We start from the raw sequence: 19,115 nt of genomic DNA on the forward strand, positions 1-19,115 counted from the left end.
CCTTTTGAGTATCGCCGAGCCCAAAGAACTGGCATACTCTCAGGGCGGCAGATCAAACAAGATCAGAATAATTAGTTAGGGATGGGGTAGGCATGGTAAGAACCATCCTCATACCGCTCATCGTCATATGCGCTGCTGTCGCTGCTGAAGTGACCATTGACAATGCTGGTCGTGCGTGGGACGTTGGAGTACGCCCCGCTAGACACAACACTGGCGGCCTTGCGTCCTGTTGCCAAATGGCCGTAAGCGTCAAAGTCGCTTGGGGGGGCTTCATAGCGAGGAGACCAACCTCCGGGACCCCATGGCTCGATGAAGCTGGTCTGACGAGGCGCCGCAGATGGTCGCTCATCAAACCGCTTCGACAAGCGCTCCTTGGCCTCAAATCTGTCCTTGTCCTTGGGCTTTTCGCTACGCTGGCGTCCTCGATCCTCGCGATCGTGGTTGCGACGCTCGCGATCCTCACGGGGTCGACGCTCACGAGTGTGTTCGTCGCGAGTGTTCTCCTCCCGTTCGGACTGGTGGCGGTCCTCCTGTTCACGGTGGCGGTCCTCGCGAGGTTCCCGCTTGCTTACAGACTTGGTGGAAACCTTGCTAGAGGCCTTGCTTGAGGCCTTGCTAGAAGGGCGAGAAGGGTTCTTGCGAGCTTCTGGAAGGGGAGCAGGAAGAGGGCTGGGCATAGGGCTGGTCATGGGGCTTGTCATGGCAGATGAGCCAGCCTGGCTACTCACAGCGTTGTGGCGCATGGTGAGGTTCTCATGCTTAGCCTGGAGGCCAATGAAGCGCTGCTCGAGGTCATGGTGCTCAAACTTGACACGCTCATTCTCCTTTTCAAGAGACTCCTTCTCCTCCCTGAGCTCGTCACATTCGCTGTTAAGGCGGCGCTTGTCACCCTTGAGCTCCTCGAAGTCGGTGTTGAGACGACGGTTGTCCTCTCGGAGGACATCGGCCTCGGATCGGGCGCCCTCAACTTGAGCTTTGAGCTCACGGCATGAAACGGTGGACTCATTCAGCTTGCGGGTGGTTTCTTCGAGAGATGTCTTTGACTCATTCAATTTGCGGGTAAGCTGCTCGATGGTGGCCTTGAGCTTATCGTTCTGGGAGCTGAGCTTATCGTTTTCGGCGTTGGCCTTGTTGAGTTCTGTGTTTGCCTTCTGGAGATCGTCGCGCAGCTCGGATTCCATATCGAATTCATATTCGTAGTCATGGTCTTGAACTATACAAGGAAGTTTCACGTTAGTCAACGGGAACGAGTGAATCAAGTGACGGCCATTGAACGTACCAGTCAAGGCCCTTGACTTATTAGTAGTAGAGGAGGATGAAGAGGTAGTGCTTCTGGCTGAGGATGAGCTCCTGACCGAGGAGCTGCTCCTCTTGGTAGGGCTAGCAGAGGTGCGCTGGTGCAGAGGCATGGCGTCGGTTTAGATTATTCACGATCGCCTACACAACAAAAAGAGAAAATGGAGAAGAGGAAGAAAACGACGCCGAAGTCGTCTCGATGCTGTGTTTCTTGGTGATTTTTCGGTGTTAACTTAGTTTTGCTGCGGTGCAGCTCTGCCCAACGACCAGCGGTGTAAATGGTCTGGCAGGCGGATAGAAGAGCGCGGGCGGTTTTGGCGGAGAGCACTCTACTGGAGGGTTGTAGCGGGAGCGGGAGCGGAAAGCTGAGGGGCCACAAAGGCAAAAAAAAGGTGACGTCGGTTAGAAAGTTGACGGTGAGTTTATGATAAACTCAAAATTAGACAGTTGTTAAGTATTGCTTTACAAACGAGTAAAACAAGGCAATACAGAACAGAGCAGAGCACGATAAAAGTATCCGAGGATTCAGGTCGAAAGAAACCTGTGTGTGTGATAAAAAGGGAGGTAAGTTCAGGTGTAGGCAGACGAGGGAAAAAGTAGAATATTCGGGTTGATATGGGTTTTGTCAAACTCGGTGTGGGAGGGAAAATTAATAAAAAAGAAAGGCCTGTCTGCCTACACTCCAGCCCATGCCATGTCTGAGGTGTCTGGAATGGGGGGTGGGCTATTGAGAAGGGGGGCGCAATAATGGAAGGAAAGGGCCAGGCCTAAAACAAAGCAAGGCAGGTAAACGTCCGTAGGCAGGGGATAGTTATGGAAGGAAGTTGAGTTGAACGAGGTGCTCCTTCCAAAAGACACGATGGATGACTGCTACGTACAGTACGTGTACGTAGGAAATAGGAATATGCCTCGTACCTGCCTCGAGGCTGTACTATTCCAACCTCCACTACCGTCTTACACACGCAGTCTTCTCTGCTTTACGCTCAAGACGGACAAATGACGACAAAATGCAGATGGAAAGTTATCCGCTCGCGACCTGTCCTATACAGAATAACACGATTCTGTAGGTACGTTAATGCAGAGTCGGTACATTATGGTGCACACAAACGCGGAGAGAGACGGATGCACAGGAAGCAGCTTCCCTACCTGCCTACGGATACTGTACACACACTTTCGCACGCACACCCCAAGTCTGAAAAGAGAAAGGTCCTCTGCCTCTGTCTCTGCCTCTTCCTCTTCCACCACAAACTTCAGCGCAGAGCTGCATCAGCCCCTGCTCGAACCGACAGAATTAAAGGGAGTTGAGGGTGTGAGGGAGTGAAGCCGAACTCTTTTTTGCAACCTCGTGATTGGAACATTAGAGACATGGTAAAATGGAAACTGGGCCTGATGCAGTGCGCACACACTCAGACTCGCATTTGCGCTTTCCGGCATCCTTGAATCCCTTCTCAAGCACATTAAACCCGCCAGTGCGGTATGCGCAAAGTCGAAGACCAAAAGCGTTGTGACGCCAACATCAGGGACCGAAACTGAAGTTCAGTGCCCAAGGGGAGTCGACCAGAGCCCAATGCCCACTTTGCCCACACCTCCAAACGTTAAACCCCTGTCAAAGCCGGGGTCTTGATATTTCTTTGCCGGTTCGGCTCCTGGTCTTTTTGCGCTCTGTTCTCACTACGCACAACACCCCGGGTCCTTTGTCTGAGCGATAATTCCTGAATCCCTCAGCTTCCGCAAAAGGGGGAAGATATTGCCTATGCTAAGGCTGTGCTACGCCGTAACCTAGCCAAAGCAGAAGGAAACACGGTAATTACAAAAGGAAAAGCAATGCGAAAGATGCGAGAGGGCTTAGGACAAGCGTTGCTAACACCCTCAACATCGATAAAAGCCACCCCCAGTCACCTTCTAGACACCCCAGATGACAGACAGGGGTTCGGCAAACAGCCAGTTTGGATCCGTGGATTGTCATGATATCCACGAACATGTTGCACTTTGTCCCGCAACCTACCCTCCTTCAAAGAAGAAGGAGAAATGTGATTCAATATCCTTGACTTTTGCGCAAACTGTTCGCCAACCCCAATGCTCATCTCAGAGTCAGAAAAAAAAGGCGCGTTGTTGACCGTTTGCTGGCTGACTCCGCTTCATGCCGCCTCGTGGCTAAGTATTGTCACCGGTGCGGACACCGCCATCTGAGCGACCAAGTTAATTCTTACGCCGCCCCTGAAGCGCCGCCGCCGCCCACAAATCACCTAGAAGAGTCCGTTTTGGACGGAGGCTTTAGGAGAGTGACTCATCGGGTTGGCGGGAAGAAGGATTCAGTTTATGGGAGTTTCGCCGTACCGTTGGCTCCTTTTGCGCCTTCACCCTTGTCATCAATGCGAGTTATTCGGCACATTAGAATGTTTTATTTCGCAGTTGCGCAACTGCGCAGGTGTGAGCATGCACCTTCAACCCGCCCGCTGTGTGCTGTCCTTAATCAGGACTTCTGTTGTTGGTGTGTGAAACCCTTTGACTGGCTGTCTCTGATTTTTCAACCTTTCTGCTCGTCTATCTTGCATACGGGAGCAGATGAGTAGCAGCATGGCTTCTGTTGATCGCCTATGATGTATGCTACTGCATCTTATAGATATCATGCGCCTCGTGGGTGGTGTGAACGATTGTCATTGCAACACCATCTATTGAACTATTCTATTCGTGCTTGACCAGAATCGTGGAAGACATCGCCCAAGTTGGTTGGAATGGGTTTCTTTGTGGAGAGAAAGCTCAAATTCAAGTCAAGATCCATGCCCCAGCACTCCATGAGCCCGCCCATCGCCGGTCGCCTGGACCCGGACCCGGGGGGTTATCCGCCGGGAGGGCCTCCCGCTTCTGGGGCTTTATAACCTAAACGCTTGGGCTTCCTTCCCTTCCCGCTTGTCAAACAAAATCGGGGCATTTTAGAAAATTCTGACTCGGCCGGAATGGAGTGTTTGATGTTCTACTGGGGCTGGGTCGTTAGACTCATCGACTGCCCCCCTTCCTTACCGGCTCATGAGGTGGCCTCGGGCTAGCTGGGTTTCTGCTGGCATTTCAATGCTTGATTGATTGAGTTGTTGTGGGTTAGGAAGAGATGAGCTCCGTCATTATCATCGTTCTCCTTGCATTCCCGCATTCCGTGCCAAGATGGCCCCAGTCACCACGTTTCCAGCCCTAGCTCGTACTTTATTGCGTGCGTCTCGGTCTGCCACCCCCTGATTTTGACTCGTTATTGATCAATTTCAGAATGGAGTTTGTGTGTACCGACACCAGAGGTCTTGAGCCCCAACCCCAACCCAGTACGTACCATCCCGGCACCATGGGTAACGGGACGCTCCCGCCTCCACCCACCCTCCACGGTTGGCCCCAACGGTCGCTAAATTACTCGCGGGAATATCACGGCCGATAACATTCTATGGTATTTCCCAACGTGGAAAGTAAACGTTAACGTTATTTCTTCGCTACGGGTACAACAGTGGTGCCAATTAAACTGCGGATCTACCCGCTGGCAATACTTTGACAAAACGCATCAAATCTTATTATAGTTCTTTTTGACACGCAACCTTCGACTGATGAAATGGCATTTCTTCCATTTCATTGACCAACCTACTGCTATTTACATACACAGCCTGTTTCAATAAGCGCGTTGAACTTTTCTGAGGCCTTCCATGTGAGTCAAAAAGACAATACTTGTTAGCACGGTCATGTGAGAATACTGAATATCCCAGGCAGCCTTGACCCCGGGCCTTGCAACCTCTTCGCAACGGTCACCCGCTTCCAGACTCTCACCTCTTGGCAGCTTTTATGCCATATCCATTCTCATCCACTTCCGTCACGATACCACCACTACGGCTCCCTCCCGTCTACTCCACACCCTTAAAAGGTCCCTCAAACACTGACCTTAGCTCGGTCGGTAGTCTGCCATTCTACCTTTGCTTCCACACCCTCATGCCTCTGATGGTTCCCTCACGGATCAAAGCACATCTGCATTCGTGTTCTCAAACATGACTCCTCCACCAGTTCCACACATTCATCGCTGGCCCCCAAGGTCTACACCCTTGTCGTCTTTGCCCACTTAAACTAGGCGACCAATCCTTATTGCTCCAAAGTCCCCTTCTGCCTAGAATAGGACCTTTTCACTCAAGGCCTTGCGCCCTTTTCCAGTTTCGAGGCCGCCTCCATTGGTCATTCGGTCAGTGTCCCTCCTCCTTGGATGCCTCGTTGCCCCTCCTTCTCACGGCGTCGTTATCTTGAATACCTATACCCCACGAGTTTCGGGTAAAGATGCGCGATACCACGGGACATCGCGTTGCATCGCGTAAACTCCGCTCATGTCAATAACTTATGGGCTTTGTGATGGTTCGCCTGGGAACCGCAAGGCACCAGTATGCATATGCAGACTTGGACAGGACTAATTACAAAGCATGAGATAACTGCGGCTCAAGTGCACTGCCATCATGCCACTTTGCATGCCAGCGTTCAGATAAGCAGGATCCATATCGTTCCTCCAAGTTCCAAAGGTCGAAACGAGATCACAAGTTGGCTGTAAATTCTCAATTTTTCTTTTAAAAAAAAAAAAAAGGTTGTTTGCACTGGCTGCGTTGTATGGTGTTCAAAGTGGTCGCCATCGTATTTCAAGACATCTTACCTTTGAATACCACTTCGATGTCAATCATATACTTACACATGACCTTTTGTTCCTGGTGGTTGCGATAAGAACTCATACGTCACACGATAGTCGATACACTTTTGCTATTGGCACGGAGCTGCAGGCCAGACTATTGTTTTCTAACATTTTCTTGATACATCTATCGAGAGGGCCATGGGTAAGTGGGAGGATCATTCTGCTCGACCACATCGAATACCAATACGTGCTAGTAAGTCTCCCCAGCATATTGTCGCGCCTTGACTCGCATAAGACAGTAATATAGCAGCATAGAGTATATCGCGATACCTCAGGTGGCACTTGGGTTGCGACCTTGACGCATTGAAGGGTATCACAAACTATGATTCGTTAGTGACCCGTTGTAGAACGTTTTAGGCAGATGCTTCTCACCTTGAAGACAAATAGGAGATTTATTCTAAAATAAAAGACTGGTGTAAAGGAATAATGCCAGATGGTGGCTGTATCAACAAAGGCAGAGAAAGAATTTCGCCTAAGCCTTGTTCATTGTTCTATCCAGAATATCATGCGCTACCCAGCTCAACAAAAGCTCAAACGCTAACAAAAAGATCAAGCTGGAAAATTAACAGACGCGCCGTCGCTTTAGTACATCATCGTAGTACTCTGTCTTCTCCGTCTTAGACTCGACAATTGTGATCAGACCCAAATGGCGCTCCCGTAGTTCATCGTACTTCTTTTTCCAGAACCCAGATTGGCAGGTCCAGTATTCAATCTGCTTAGTCAAGTCTGCGACCCGACGACTAAGGCTTTGGTCGATTTGCTTAGACAGCTCACGTAGTCTGAAGCGAAGATCACCGTTGTCGTCTCTGAGAGTCTTGTTCTCCTTCTCAAGCTTGCACACCTTGCTGCGCAGACGCTCCAGCTCATGATGATGGTGAGTTGGTATGGGAAGCGTGTGAACGGGAGGGTCGCAAGACTTTTCTGCGGCGCGACGAAGGCATTCAATCTCGCGTGAAAGCTTGGCGACTTGGTCGTTAAGAGAAGGTATGACGACGTGGCAGAGACGATGAGTCTCGGCTTCGGAGGCATGGAGTCTGGATCGAAGCGTTTCATTTTGTGTTGCGTAGGCCTGATTCGCCTCGTCGAGGAGTTCGTTCTGACGGACAAGAGTTCTCCATTCCTCACGACTGACTTTATAGTAGTCGCATTGATGTCGGTGAGTGTGATGATAGGATCGTGAGCGCTTGATGGTTACGAGCTGTGGGCGGCCATCAGGGCTAGTCTCAACGATGCAGCGTCGAGACATGTTGAGTTGATCTTGAGTTCCTGTTTAGTTTCGTATAAGTTGCTTCTTATGATCGGCAAGGTCGGGAATTGCGGCAGTGTTAGCGGATAGGTGATTCGGGTTTAAACAGGAGAGAAGGGCAGGCGACGATAGATATAAAGGAAGTGTCTAGGACTTGGGACTTGGAGACAGCGTCGAGTTTCAGTGAATGACCTCGAGTATTGTCTTGAAAATAGGTCTCACGGATAAAGAATGACTGTTTGAAAGAGACTGTTTGGCTAATGCAGGTGATCAAAGAAGGTCAGAAGTGTTTGAACAAGGGAATTATGTCCAAGCAGCATAGCCAAGTCTTCTTTTATGAGCACTCTCCAAGGCTGGGACTCGAAATGTTCCACTTTGACAGCACGCGGGGTCGGAAATAGAATGGGATAGCATCATGCTATGACTATCGTGGCTTATAGGAGCAGATGATGGGGAGAAGTGTAAGTGAGTGTCTCGGTTTAGGTCTATGTCTAGGTTGTAGGACTTGGGTTGGAAGTTGAGAGGTTGTGGCAGGGTAACTACAGAATGGGAAGGAGAGCAATCGAAATATGGTACTTTGGAGTGTAGTTTAGTGTGGTTTGAAAATAACCATAGTATAGTTGAGTCCTCGAAGTGGCGCGTGGCCATGATGTATGGGTTTGTGTCTCATTGATGATGGTGGTCATTTACTAGAGAAGCAGGCAGACAAAGAAAAGAGCAAAAGATGATGCATGGAAGAAAGGGGGGAAAAGATATAACAGAGTTATAATAATAGAATAGATAGATGATGCTATGGTTGTTACGCGGTTGATGCTTTTTGTACAATTCTTTGTTGTTGATCAAGCTCATAATGATAGGCCAGCAAATTATCTGCAGGTACAAACAAACAATTCAAGCGCCTCAGAAAAGATCAGCGAAAGATAAAAAGACCCTGGCGGGAACGGCCACTAGATTTGTGACGGGATGCTACTTTACTAATTGAAGGGCACCTATTAAAGAGGGAAGTTGCCATGTGTCGTGCATTACTTTGCTTGTTTAGCTGAGTGACGTGCATGGGCAGGTGTTCGTCCCTGATGAGCCAGGAGCGGGACATCGCGTGGGTTAGGTCATGTCAAACGACCTGAGGCTGTGCTTGCAGAATATTCACACTGTATAGTATGCGGTATACGTATGGGGAAAGACAGTGCTAATGATAGAGCTTACTGCCCACTAGCCGCATGACAGGTACATCATGGCTTGCTCAAGCGGCCTCCCTCCCTCCTTCCTCAACACCATCACCTTCAAAAAGAGGAATCGTCACCACGGGACCCCTTGCACTTGCCGTTGCCCTTGCAGAACCCGAATGCAAGCTCTTTATCTTTATTCTCGGCTCGACCCCAAGTCCGCCTTCCAAGCCACACTCAACATGACGTCCCCCCCACCTACCTACCTAGTCTTTTGGGAATAACCTCAGTTTATAGCTTCGGATCTGCCTGGTAATCACACCATCCCGTTCTCTCAAATACGTTAGTAGTCGGCCCCCATATGGCGCAAGTGTGGCTTGGTCGAAAGTGTTTGTGTTTGAATTGAGTCATCTCCTTTACACTTTCTCATTATCGGATTCGCATCACATCGCCATGCCCCATGCTGCCCAGGGATCTCTATGCCTAGCTTCAGCCCAGCCTAGTTGTCTTTGACCATCTCGACGTCCGTCTCCACTATTATCTTGATAACCATCTGAGTTTCTTGCATGTGCTCGACGAGCTCGAGATGGCATCTCATCTTCACGGTCCACCACTGTTTGTCTGAAACTAGGCCTGCGGCCTCCTCCATGCCGTAAACATTGATCTGAATCTTCAACAGCCTGGTTGTGACATCCAACATGTCGACAAGCATGCTCCTCACAGAATAAGCCTTCAGCAAGACCTCGAAGCATCCCATGGAGCTGTGTCTGCCTGGGTTGGTGGCATCCAGTTGCAAGGCACCCGTGATCAATGCAGAAGTCGGATGATCTAGTCCTTGGAGCCTGGCAACTGTGGATTTGACAAAGATGGTGTTGACAGAAATGGCTGCCTTGTTCGACTCTTCGGCCACATCCTCTTCTGTCACCAATGCCCGGACATGCATCGGGGAGATCTACCACCTGTTAGCATTGAACCAACAGTCCAAGCTGGCTTAGAACGGGTTCTGAGAACTCACCATTCTCATACAAGGTATATCCCACTCCTTTTGACGATAGCCTTCTCCCAAAGTTGGCCCCCATACGCCGTCGGTGACCCTCGCAAAACCGACCCTCCACCACTTCCGCTCCACAGCCATCATACACACACTCATGATAAGGACAATACTCACTTTCTAGCCTCCTTAAGCGGCAGTGTTTTGTCTTGCATCTGTGTTTCTTGCAGTATTCTGTTTTGGGAGTCTCCCTGCCCTTTAGGCAACCTGGTTTAGCACAAGTGTGTACAGGGCAGAACAGTCCCCCGTCACGGCCATCTTCGCAATCAGGCTCTTGACAGTGATGTGCGCCACAGAACGGCGAAGGTTGCCCATCATCGCGGGTGTGGCAAAGGCGTGGACATTGAGGCCTTTGGCATTGACGATGACGCTCGCAGAACCGTCGGGGGTCCTCCATGTCAATGCCTGGAGCGAAGGCCATACAGTATTGGTGGTCGCAAGTGTGAGACCGACAAAAGACTCCGACATCCTTTGGGTTACGACAGTTGTCGTGTTCGCACCGGTGATTGTTACAAAACATAATGTATTGCTCGTTCCATTGGGACCTCTGATTCTGGCATTCTGGAAATCTGCAAAGGTCTAGGAACATTGTTAGTCTCTGCGCTGATGGTGCCTGCGGAATCACTTACGGAGCTGTGAACAGTATCTGTACACTGTGCTATTACCATCCCTAACATCCAAGGTACATTGCATCCCATTGTCCACAGCCTGGCATCGAACATCTTATCAAGCATTAGTCACTTCCCGTGGTCAAAGGTGTAGTGCTTAACCCACGTCGACTGCAGACCACAGCTCTTGGAAGCTTTGCAACTGTGCATGCTCGGTCTGCATCGATTTGTCTGCATGCGTGGAACTGACAGTATAGGGACGGAATTGCCTGGTCTTCAATTTTGAGAATGGTCGTTGGGTTACGGCATATAGTCCCCGTTGCTGCGCAAGTTGTTTCATGGCCGTGTCGTCGTTGATATTGAGGGTAATACATGTTTATTGAAGGTTCACTTTATGTCGAAAGCTCAGTAAGAACAGCATTTGCTAGTGCAATTGACAAGTAACTTATAAGATAGATGTTAAAGATCAATCATTGCAGCGGTTTATATCTCAGTGTACATGCGGCTCTGTTGTTGAAACATTGACGATACGTCTCACAGGTGCAACCTCGAAATCACGGGTTATCTGGGTTGAAATTGTGACACCGTTCGCTACAGGACAACGGCGAGATGCATGGAGTAACGAGCCACTAGGAGAACGAACCTGTACTCTAGCTACGAGAGATCGTAAATAAGCAATTGAACATAGTTCCAGTATCGTAACCTGGACTTCCTGTCCGTTTGGGCTCCATTGGAGAAGATCTAAGCAGTCAAGTATCACAGGACAACAAATGCAATTGTCGCAGGTTCATAAGATTTATTATCTATCACCAGCTATTTCCTTTCCATGCCCATCATAACATGCTCCTGATTCGTGGTATCATTCCAAGCCAGACTTACAGCTCCATCCACCCTTTGTTTTTCTCTGTCAACCCCCCTCATCTCTCTTTTAAAATCAGCCTTCGAGGCGTTTCGGATCTATAGAAGAACAAAACTTTTTTTTTGCGCAGAAATGACATAGCCAACTGCGCCTTGATGCACCCTGATGAGTTGCCCTGGCTCGCTATAGGGCAAACTGATTCATCGCGAATTCGACATAACAAAGCTTGAAAAGAAAAGAACAACAGGAAGAGAAGGAAGAGAGACATCGCTCGACCAGACTGCCTGCAAAATAGGTGCAGCACCCATGACAGACTTTCAAACATTCTGCGTAACACGATTACAACGCAGCCTGAAGGCCTTGCAACAAAGCCGCCTCCTCGGCATTGTCGTGCATATGTTGGTCCATCTGCGCGTCCGGTACTGGAACGTGAGCATGCCCATGCATGTCCGGTGTGGCGTTTGGAGGCGTAGGCGACGGGTAAGTGAGCTGAGTGTTGGGGGCGGGCGCGTAGTGAGGCTGAGTATGGTGTTGAGCGGCGGGTTGAGGAGTTGGTGTGTGTTGTTGCGGTGGAGAGTGATGTAGCTGCCCGACAGGCGTCGATGTATGGGAACGCATTTGGGCAGCCGACTGAGCGTGTACGGGAGAGTGCATGGCGCTATGGGGTTGCTGGGGCAGCTGCGACCGTGGTGTTTGAGGAGACATGGACATTTGAGAAGACTGTGGACGAGCTGCTTGGTGAGGCGACTGCTGAGGCGGGGACATGACGCTTGGCCTGGATTGCGGCAGCGTCGATGGTGGATATCCCGATGAGGTAGCTGGGTTATACGAGTGAGCAGTTGCTTGATTATGCGCCTGTCCTTGCTGCGAAGACGCAGCCTGGGCAGCGCTCGCTGCTTGAGCAGGCGTCATGACTCCCGAGCCAACAGCTGAGACCGGGGTTCCCGCAGCTCTTCCTTGTCCCTGTGCTGGGTTCTGCAAACCTCCAGCCAGAGTCATGATCCCGTTGAGCGTTGCACGCTGCTCTTCCGAGCTCAATCTCGCGCGCTCCTCGGCCTCTTTCCTAGCCGCCTGTGTAGGGGCTCGCGTTTTGAGCTCACCCGTAACTGCTTGGAGATAGTATGGCATCTCCGAATTTGTCTTAAGAAAGAACAATTTCAGGTTTCGGGCCTTGTCTTTCAGCTGCACTTGCGTTCGATCCTTGAGTATATCTGATATTGTGCCACTTTGGCCAAACAAGGTCAGTATTTGACTCCAATGGGGTCCCTTGACCATGTCCAAGCCTGCCATGAGTGCCTTCTCTTCATCTTGAGTCCAAGGTCGGCGTGTTGAATGGAGACCTTCTCTCCGCGTGTGGGACGAATTTTTAGAAAGAGCAGCTTGACGAGCTTTGTCATACAGTGTCGCACTGGAACAGGTCTGATTTGGTGGCAGATTATGCCCCGGTTCAGGCGGCGGTGGTAGTGGTTCGGGTACGCTCTGAGTATATGACGTGTAATACGGGTTGTGTGCCTGTTGCTGTTGGAGTTGGTTCAAATACGATTGCGCTGTGTTTTGGTGAGTTTCTGGTTTTTAAGAACTTCTAGCCGAAAAGCTTACTTGTACTTGTGGGAACTGTAGGTTGGTACGGAACAGGCGACAGCCCATGCAATGTGGTCTTCACATAGTTGGATGTGCTCTCAGCTACCAGTGCCTCCAGTTCTTTGTAGTCTGTTATCATGTCCGGCTTGCCATTCGTCTGAGGCGTAGAAGAGGCCTCTTTCTCAGGGCTCTTGGTAGGCTCAGCTGTTGGGGTCGGTTCAATAGTTTCAGTAACAACAGGCGTTGGCTCAGGGTTTGGCTCGGGGTTGGGGTTTGTGGTGGTTGCGGTATCTTCAGTCAAGCCAGCCAGGGCGTCTTGGACAAGGCCTGAAGTTGTCTTTTCAAAGAACGAAGAAAGATCTTCCATGTCAAGGGTTGCATCACAAGCGGCGTCACCCAAGAGGTCAACTGCAGTTTCCTCACTCGATCGCATAGGATGGCCTAGTCTTGAGCCGAGATCAGACATCAATGCAAGTCGAGTCTTGACACATGTCGAAACCTGTCGCAGTAGATCATCGACCTTGTATTTTTCTCGCAGGACCGCTGTAACTTGTCAGTAGGAGAACAGTCTCTTTCTAGAAAAAAATAATACCCACCTGACTCAGTCGACGTTTCTCCTTCAAGCGATGATTTTCTCGACCGAACTGAAGTGATAAATTCGGAGTCGGCAGGTGTAAGTTCGAACCCATTGTGAAGGCCGCGAAGCTTGTCTTCCATTCCATTGATCAAAGCCTCCTCCAAAACTTGCTCGTTCGACTGCTCTGCTGTTTTCGAAACAAGCGCATCGATGGCGACTTGTGTCTTGAGCGAGAGGTACAGATCGAGCGCGTCAGATCCAAGATCAGATACCTGGCCTCGGAAGATCGCGTGAAAGTGCTGATGAGCTTCGGTATATGACGGCGTGGTTTGCAATAGCCAAATGCAGAATTGAGCAAGGTTCGCTAGATCGAGAATGGTACGGGATTCGTGGTCTTGAAGGTCTGGTTCGTCTGCAGATAGAATGGGGTCCGAAGAGTAGATCTGCTTAATTTGCGCGAAAGATGACTGAAGATCTCGGAAAGATTTGGCGTGTTGCGAATCGGCATCTTGAATTGGCTTGATCGAGTCGTCGAAGGATTGCGAGAATAACAAGAGAACGGAAAGTGCCTATCCCAGCTATGTAAGCGCTGCAGCGTCTCTACAGTCGCGCCACCTACCATATTACCCAGCGCATGTCGGCTGACTTTGCGCAAGTACTTTTGAGGGTCGGAAAAGAACGTGACCGAAGGTGAAGATGGCGGAGGAGGCGGTGGAAGTGGATGATCGGTTATACCATCAATGTCCATTTGATCGGTGGCTGGGTCAAACATAAAGTCGTTGGCATTGTTGAGCGCATTCTGCACGAGCATTGCAAGGCCATCTTCTAACGACTCTTCGGCACCTTGGTCGAGTTCGAGCGTGTTTTGTTGGACAGGTTCGGTTTCAGTCTTTACTCGTTTGTTCGGGTCGTCTTCGTTAGATTGGTCCTCGACCTCAAACGGTCGCTTGGTCGCGGCTTGCATGATGGATTCAAGGTCAAGATCAAGACCCTCGAGGATATCAGCCTCATGACTGGGCTCTTGCTTGATCCCTACGGTCACGGCAGTCAGCATTACATGTTTGGTTTGGCAAAGCAAAGATTGGCCCGTCCAAGGTTTGGCGGGGAGCTTTCTACGCACCCGTCGGGGACATAGCCGCGCTGAGCTCAGGCTGGGCAGGCTCAGCCATCATGACGGCTTTATTAAAGCATAAGCAATGGGAGCAAAGCCTGTAGGCAGTTCAACAGTATCTCTAGCACGTCAGCTCGTGGCGTGGTGCTGTTCGGCGCGGCGGCGTGGTCGTGAGGCGGCGGGTGATGGTTGTATCTTGGAAAGATTTTGCCCTCAGAAATGGCCCTCTTCTATCGATACACAGAAGAAAAGTGGGTCAGAAGAAATAGTCCAAGTCTCTTCAAAACAGAACAAGGTTCGAAAGAGCGAATTTATGTGGCAGTGTGAGGTTTGATGCTTATTTTCCGTTTCGCGAAGCAACTGCGAGCTTATTCGTCTACTTTCCTTGGACTTTTCGATATTTTTTGGTTCTGAGGCAGGTCCCTTGAAGACCGGATAGTACTTTCCTCAATTCAAGGCGTTATCTTTATCGCGGGGACCGGTGATTATCTGGACCGACTTGATGCAATGGCTGGGTGACTGCCAGATGGATGCGAATTGATGTTTTGATTGGTGAAGAAAGAGGAGTGGAGAAGTTAGTATCTTCGAGGAAGAAAAAAAGCTTTGTCAAATTTTGCCAACGAATCACAGCTGCTTTTTTCTCAGCGAAGAAAAACTTGGCATTTACATGCTGAGCCATGATTGGCGAATACTCTAGATCCATTAAACAACCGCAAGCATATCGCCTGCTAGATCTTCCATGATACCCATCTTTTTCTACCTACATGGACGTTGACAATGGGAAAATAAAACTACCTATTGAGCATAAGAATTAAAAACGCATGATCCTTTTATACCAGATTCTACATGAGCTTAGGTTGCCTTGTTTCTTCTGCCGAAAGGGCCCTGTACCAGATAAGAGAATAAGCTGTTGTCTTCGCCCAAGAGGAAGGATGCTCTCCCCATTCCCAGTCCTAGAAGTATGAAGAGTTCTATAAAGAGTTCACTCAAGGTTTTGAAATAAAAAGAAACTCTCTTCTCTTAAGCCTCGTGACTCGCGATAATAGTTTTCCTCTCTTTGTAGTTATAGTTGAGTTAATGGGGAAACCAGAAGTTCCACAACAAGCCTCTCACCCAGCCTCCACAACAACAGCTTAAGCTCTGGGCAGATGAGATGCTTAATATTCATGAAATATCTATTTGGCACCCTCCGTCACTCTACCTAGTCTATTCGGCCCGGAAACTACCTAGGTGACCGTGAAGAAAAGTATCTATGTCTTGACTCATCTCGGCTAGGAAACTACTTGCATTTCGCATTGCTGGGAGTTTTATTCAAGCACCTTCGCGAAAGCGTTTAGTATCTCCGTGCATGATAACTACATGGTTTCCTCGATCCTGACACAGACATAACAAAAGAAAGGCAGTCATATAGTCCTGCAGGCATGACAAGGCGCCAACGAGTGAGCGCAGCAAAGAGGGGCCACTTGCTCGTGGGAAAAGTCAACTTCTTTAGATATACCATTCAAAGGCTGAGCTACTACTCTTCGAGCTCAGAGCTATAAGCCCCCATTACCCGGAATTTAAGATATATAAGGTAACGAGATAAGATACTTGTGTAGGAGTCCATGCAATCAACATCCCTCCTGTGACCATCCTGAGCAACCTGAACCTGTCTCTAAATTTAATCCTATGGCGGCTTCTAGCTTGTTCCGCAACCCGGGATGCAACGTTCAGAAGTCATATGACAAACTATTGGTCGAAAGTTGCGACGGTGTCAATCATAGACTGAGTCATCGCTCAAGAGGATATAGTTGGTAACCTTTGGCCGATATCGATCCTACAACCGCATATAGACAGACCAAGTTAGATATTGATAAAGCTACCTATACTAGATAGCTTTGATCTCATATATTTCGCATGCGTTTGACTGATATGATAGTATAGCAAGGCGTTGCTGGCTTATACCAGTCAGTGAACCACCACAACTCTTGAGGCGTCAATCTCAAGCGACCTCTTACACAAGTGTTTCCTCTTTGAAGGGTATGATAATTTATTTTAAACCTCAGCGCTTATTGTTTATTAACCAAATTTCACTAGGCTAAGGTATAAGTTACAAAAGTGCTCGCGAGACTTTTCGCATGTTTAAGGAAGGAGTCTTCTGCGCCGATGTCTAGATAAGAGGAAGCCGATGATTCACTTATACAACTCCACCACCGTCATATCTTCCCTTGTCGTCTATTCTAATCAATATCCTACCCGATGCACCCTACAAACCGTCTCCCTGAGTCTCTCTATCCAACGCTCCTAATGATCGACAGAGATCAATGCCAAACACACACCCGAACTCCCTGGGGCACATCGGAACACCGCATCAACCACAGGATCCGATATGCCTTCATGGGTGCCCTCTCCATCGTCTTCATCGTCGTCACCATAGTCGCGGTAATAGTCGTTTTCGAGACTACAAACGGACATTAGGAGCACTCGTCCGAAAACGCCCTACCGAACCTTGCGTCTTCGCACCAGCAGGTTTTGGTAGAGACGACTGACGACAAAGAAGAACTTTACCACCCGCCCTTTCATGCTAAGATTCAAGATTGCCAAGCTTTTTGTCAGCCGGTAAGTTTCATCCTCATCCTCAAACGCAAGCTTCGAGGCTAGAGCTGACTAGCTTAGAACGATACTCGTCGGCCGCTAAAAGCCTGCCAGCAGAACCAGACGCGTTTCTCGTCGTCGGGCTGTGCTCAGAGTGACGAATGCATCGTCGCCGAGAAGCACCCCGCAGCGGTGAACAGCACGCAGTACGGTCACGACGTCGGTGGAGGCTGTTGTCCGGATGGCACGATTTGTGCGCGAGAAGGCTGTCTCAGTTTGCAGACATCATTGCGCAAGCACTCTATGCCAAGAGCGACGATCGATGGGTTGTTTCATGGAGATAAGCCCGAGGCGGTCCAAACAGGGATCAAGTTTGGAGAAGTTGGGGTGGTCAAGTCAAGTACAAGTGCAAGTGTGTGTGCGTGTCATGCATACCTTAGACAGGGCTTGTTTATCATGCCTGCAGTTGTTGTTATCATGAGCTGAATTGGATGGATCGTATCATTTCAGATTGAATTTATCGATGCTGTCTGCAATAGGAATTGACCTCAGCCTTGGAACTCTATTGTCCAAGAAAGCCAAGAACTGAGTGCGACTCCTTACTTGATTTGTACCTTATCCATGTCTATCAGTATGTATATTCCTTGAACATATCAACCATTGATTGATGCAATGCACCGTTTGTCCCATCCCATCCCATATTCCCAGCACGTCATTACGTAGCCATCATTATTTATCAAACCGTAATCGTTCATCCGGTCAATTGCTGTCCAATGCCGATGCAGCGCTGCTGCGAGATCCTCTCCCCCACCAAGTAACGGTTTTCTCCAAAAACCATGAACCAGCATCCTGGAAAGAAGAAGATGTATGTACCGATGCGGGAAAAAAAAGCAAATAAAAGTCCGACCCAGATAAAACGCCAAATCCGGTAGGGGTATCATAAAATGTTGCGCGCGAGAAAGAGTAGTAAAGATCGTATCGTAGAGCCGTTTCACCGAAGAGTTCCTAGCCTCAATTCGTTTTTTTTTTCTACATCCACACAGCGAAGAATAGCATGACGAGGACGAGCGCGATGCTGGTGTAAGCAACGTGCTTGCGCCCTGAAGCCGCGCTGCCTTCTTCGCTAGCAACGCTCCGCGAGAACACAGATGTGGTGCCGTTGTTGATGTAGTCGAGAACGTCGTTTGAAGAAGAAGCCAAGCCGAAAAGGAAACTCATTCCGCCATGCGCGAACGCCTTGACATTTACGGAAGCGGTTTCGACGAGAGAGACCTTTGCGCTGTGGCCGAGCATTTGTGATAGGGCGGCTTGTCGTGAGCGAACGCGATCTTGAACGTAAATGGCCTGGTCGCGACAAGGTAATTGAGATGCGACACCTAGAAAATGTAAGTATTTGAACGACTGTAGAAGTGGGTTAAGTGAAGGACTTACCATGTGTTGCGAATTGAGAGGTAGGCGCTCTGTTTCCCGACATATGTACTTCAGCAGCGAATGCCAAAGACATGAATGCGCAGAGCAAGAAGAGTAGTGGGGAGCGCATTGTGATGGAGAGTAAACTCAATCGCTTATTTCCTTTCTAGAAAAGTGACCGGCGGCGTTCGTTGTATAAAGTAGGTCCAATAGGAGAGTTCTTCGCTTTCCAGTTCAAAAGCCTTGTCGCAAACGATCGATCGACAAAGTAATTAACCTTCTTTTTTATTCCTCCCAAAGCTGATTCGAAAGTAGCGACTGGATTATATTTGGATGAGAGAAAAAAGAGGGTTGTAGAGTTGTAGTTAAGCTTAAGCGACTCCTGTTGTTTTTGTTCTTGTCGTCTTTTAGGCTCGGGGAGACCCAAGTCAAGAGGCAGCCTCGTTTCGTTTACCCGCCCCCTCTGAAGAGCGAGAGAGAAAAGGGCAAAAGCCGTAAAAGGTCGACGATTGGATTGGTGTGTAAGTTTGCAGTAGCGGCCCGGTCGGCCACGCGTCAGTGTATGCGTTTGTGGTGTGCTAAAGCTGAATGCGTGTGTGTCTGTGTGAACCCAATCGTGGGGGTTCTAGTTACTTTCTTTGAAGCTGATAAGAGAAGAACTAGAAGCAGGTTGATTGATGTTGATGTTGATGAGAAAAAGGGAAGATCAGATCAAATCAATGAGATGAAGATGTATTTCGATTGACGGGGGGGTCGTTAGCTTGTTTATTAGAAGACAAAGCTCAAAGCTTTATTGCTTCTCCCTAATAACCTTGACCATGTCTCTGCTCTGTCGGGTGTCTTCCATGTCTTGCTCTGACCCTTTCCTTCCCTTAAGCTCATTATCGAACCCCCCCTGCGGGTCGATCCCTGGTACCATTTTTTTCTTCCCTCGATGGAGCCA

General features: G+C 49.2%; 7 protein-coding genes across 7 annotated transcripts; 1 reads left to right on the forward strand and 6 right to left on the reverse strand.

Annotated features, from left to right (window-relative positions):
- Positions 1 to 71: 71 nt before the first annotated feature.
- B0J16DRAFT_387511 (uncharacterized protein) lies at positions 72 to 1,409 on the reverse strand (the record flags this gene model as incomplete). The annotated part of the gene is made up of 2 exons (XM_046131682.1): positions 72 to 1,213; positions 1,280 to 1,409. The coding sequence occupies 2 exons, from the start codon at positions 1,407 to 1,409 to the stop codon at positions 72 to 74; spliced, it is 1,272 nt and encodes a 423-aa protein (XP_045980256.1).
- Positions 1,410 to 6,554: 5,145 nt separating this feature from the next.
- On the reverse strand, positions 6,555 to 7,238 carry B0J16DRAFT_323158 (uncharacterized protein; the record flags this gene model as incomplete). The annotated part of the gene is made up of 1 exon (XM_046125759.1): positions 6,555 to 7,238. One exon carries the CDS (start codon positions 7,236 to 7,238, stop codon positions 6,555 to 6,557), a length of 684 nt encoding a protein of 227 aa, XP_045980257.1.
- Positions 7,239 to 8,900: 1,662 nt separating this feature from the next.
- Positions 8,901 to 9,536, reverse strand: B0J16DRAFT_387513 (uncharacterized protein; the record flags this gene model as incomplete). The annotated part of the gene is made up of 2 exons (XM_046131683.1): positions 8,901 to 9,353; positions 9,417 to 9,536. The coding sequence occupies 2 exons, from the start codon at positions 9,534 to 9,536 to the stop codon at positions 8,901 to 8,903; spliced, it is 573 nt and encodes a 190-aa protein (XP_045980258.1).
- Positions 9,537 to 9,650: 114 nt separating this feature from the next.
- B0J16DRAFT_323160 (uncharacterized protein) lies at positions 9,651 to 10,400 on the reverse strand (the record flags this gene model as incomplete). The annotated part of the gene is made up of 3 exons (XM_046125760.1): positions 9,651 to 10,031; positions 10,082 to 10,174; positions 10,227 to 10,400. The coding sequence occupies 3 exons, from the start codon at positions 10,398 to 10,400 to the stop codon at positions 9,651 to 9,653; spliced, it is 648 nt and encodes a 215-aa protein (XP_045980259.1).
- A 467-nt stretch (positions 10,401 to 10,867) lies between these two features.
- B0J16DRAFT_374691 (telomere repeat binding factor-domain-containing protein) lies at positions 10,868 to 14,388 on the reverse strand. Its single transcript, XM_046130620.1, has 5 exons — positions 14,198 to 14,388; positions 13,697 to 14,109; positions 13,097 to 13,646; positions 12,519 to 13,043; positions 10,868 to 12,466 (listed from the first exon to the last, which is right to left on the reverse strand). Exons 1-5 carry the CDS (start codon positions 14,247 to 14,249, stop codon positions 11,259 to 11,261), a joined length of 2,748 nt encoding a protein of 915 aa, XP_045980260.1. The 5' UTR covers positions 14,250 to 14,388; the 3' UTR covers positions 10,868 to 11,258.
- Positions 14,389 to 16,426: 2,038 nt separating this feature from the next.
- B0J16DRAFT_403010 (uncharacterized protein) lies at positions 16,427 to 17,794 on the forward strand (the record flags this gene model as incomplete). The annotated part of the gene is made up of 4 exons (XM_046132692.1): positions 16,427 to 16,609; positions 16,646 to 16,786; positions 16,844 to 17,174; positions 17,302 to 17,794. 4 exons carry the CDS (start codon positions 16,427 to 16,429, stop codon positions 17,349 to 17,351), a joined length of 705 nt encoding a protein of 234 aa, XP_045980261.1. The 3' UTR covers positions 17,352 to 17,794.
- B0J16DRAFT_175203 (uncharacterized protein) lies at positions 17,726 to 18,518 on the reverse strand. Its single transcript, XM_046122488.1, has 2 exons — positions 18,194 to 18,518; positions 17,726 to 18,138 (listed from the first exon to the last, which is right to left on the reverse strand). Exons 1-2 carry the CDS (start codon positions 18,300 to 18,302, stop codon positions 17,792 to 17,794), a joined length of 456 nt encoding a protein of 151 aa, XP_045980262.1. The 5' UTR covers positions 18,303 to 18,518; the 3' UTR covers positions 17,726 to 17,791.
- Positions 18,519 to 19,115: the final 597 nt, after the last annotated feature.

This window comes from Fusarium flagelliforme (genome assembly GCF_020744385.1).
Source record: "Fusarium flagelliforme strain FIESC 12 MPI-CAGE-AA-0113 chromosome Unknown B0J16scaffold_6, whole genome shotgun sequence".
Taxonomy (NCBI): domain Eukaryota; kingdom Fungi; phylum Ascomycota; class Sordariomycetes; order Hypocreales; family Nectriaceae; genus Fusarium; species Fusarium flagelliforme.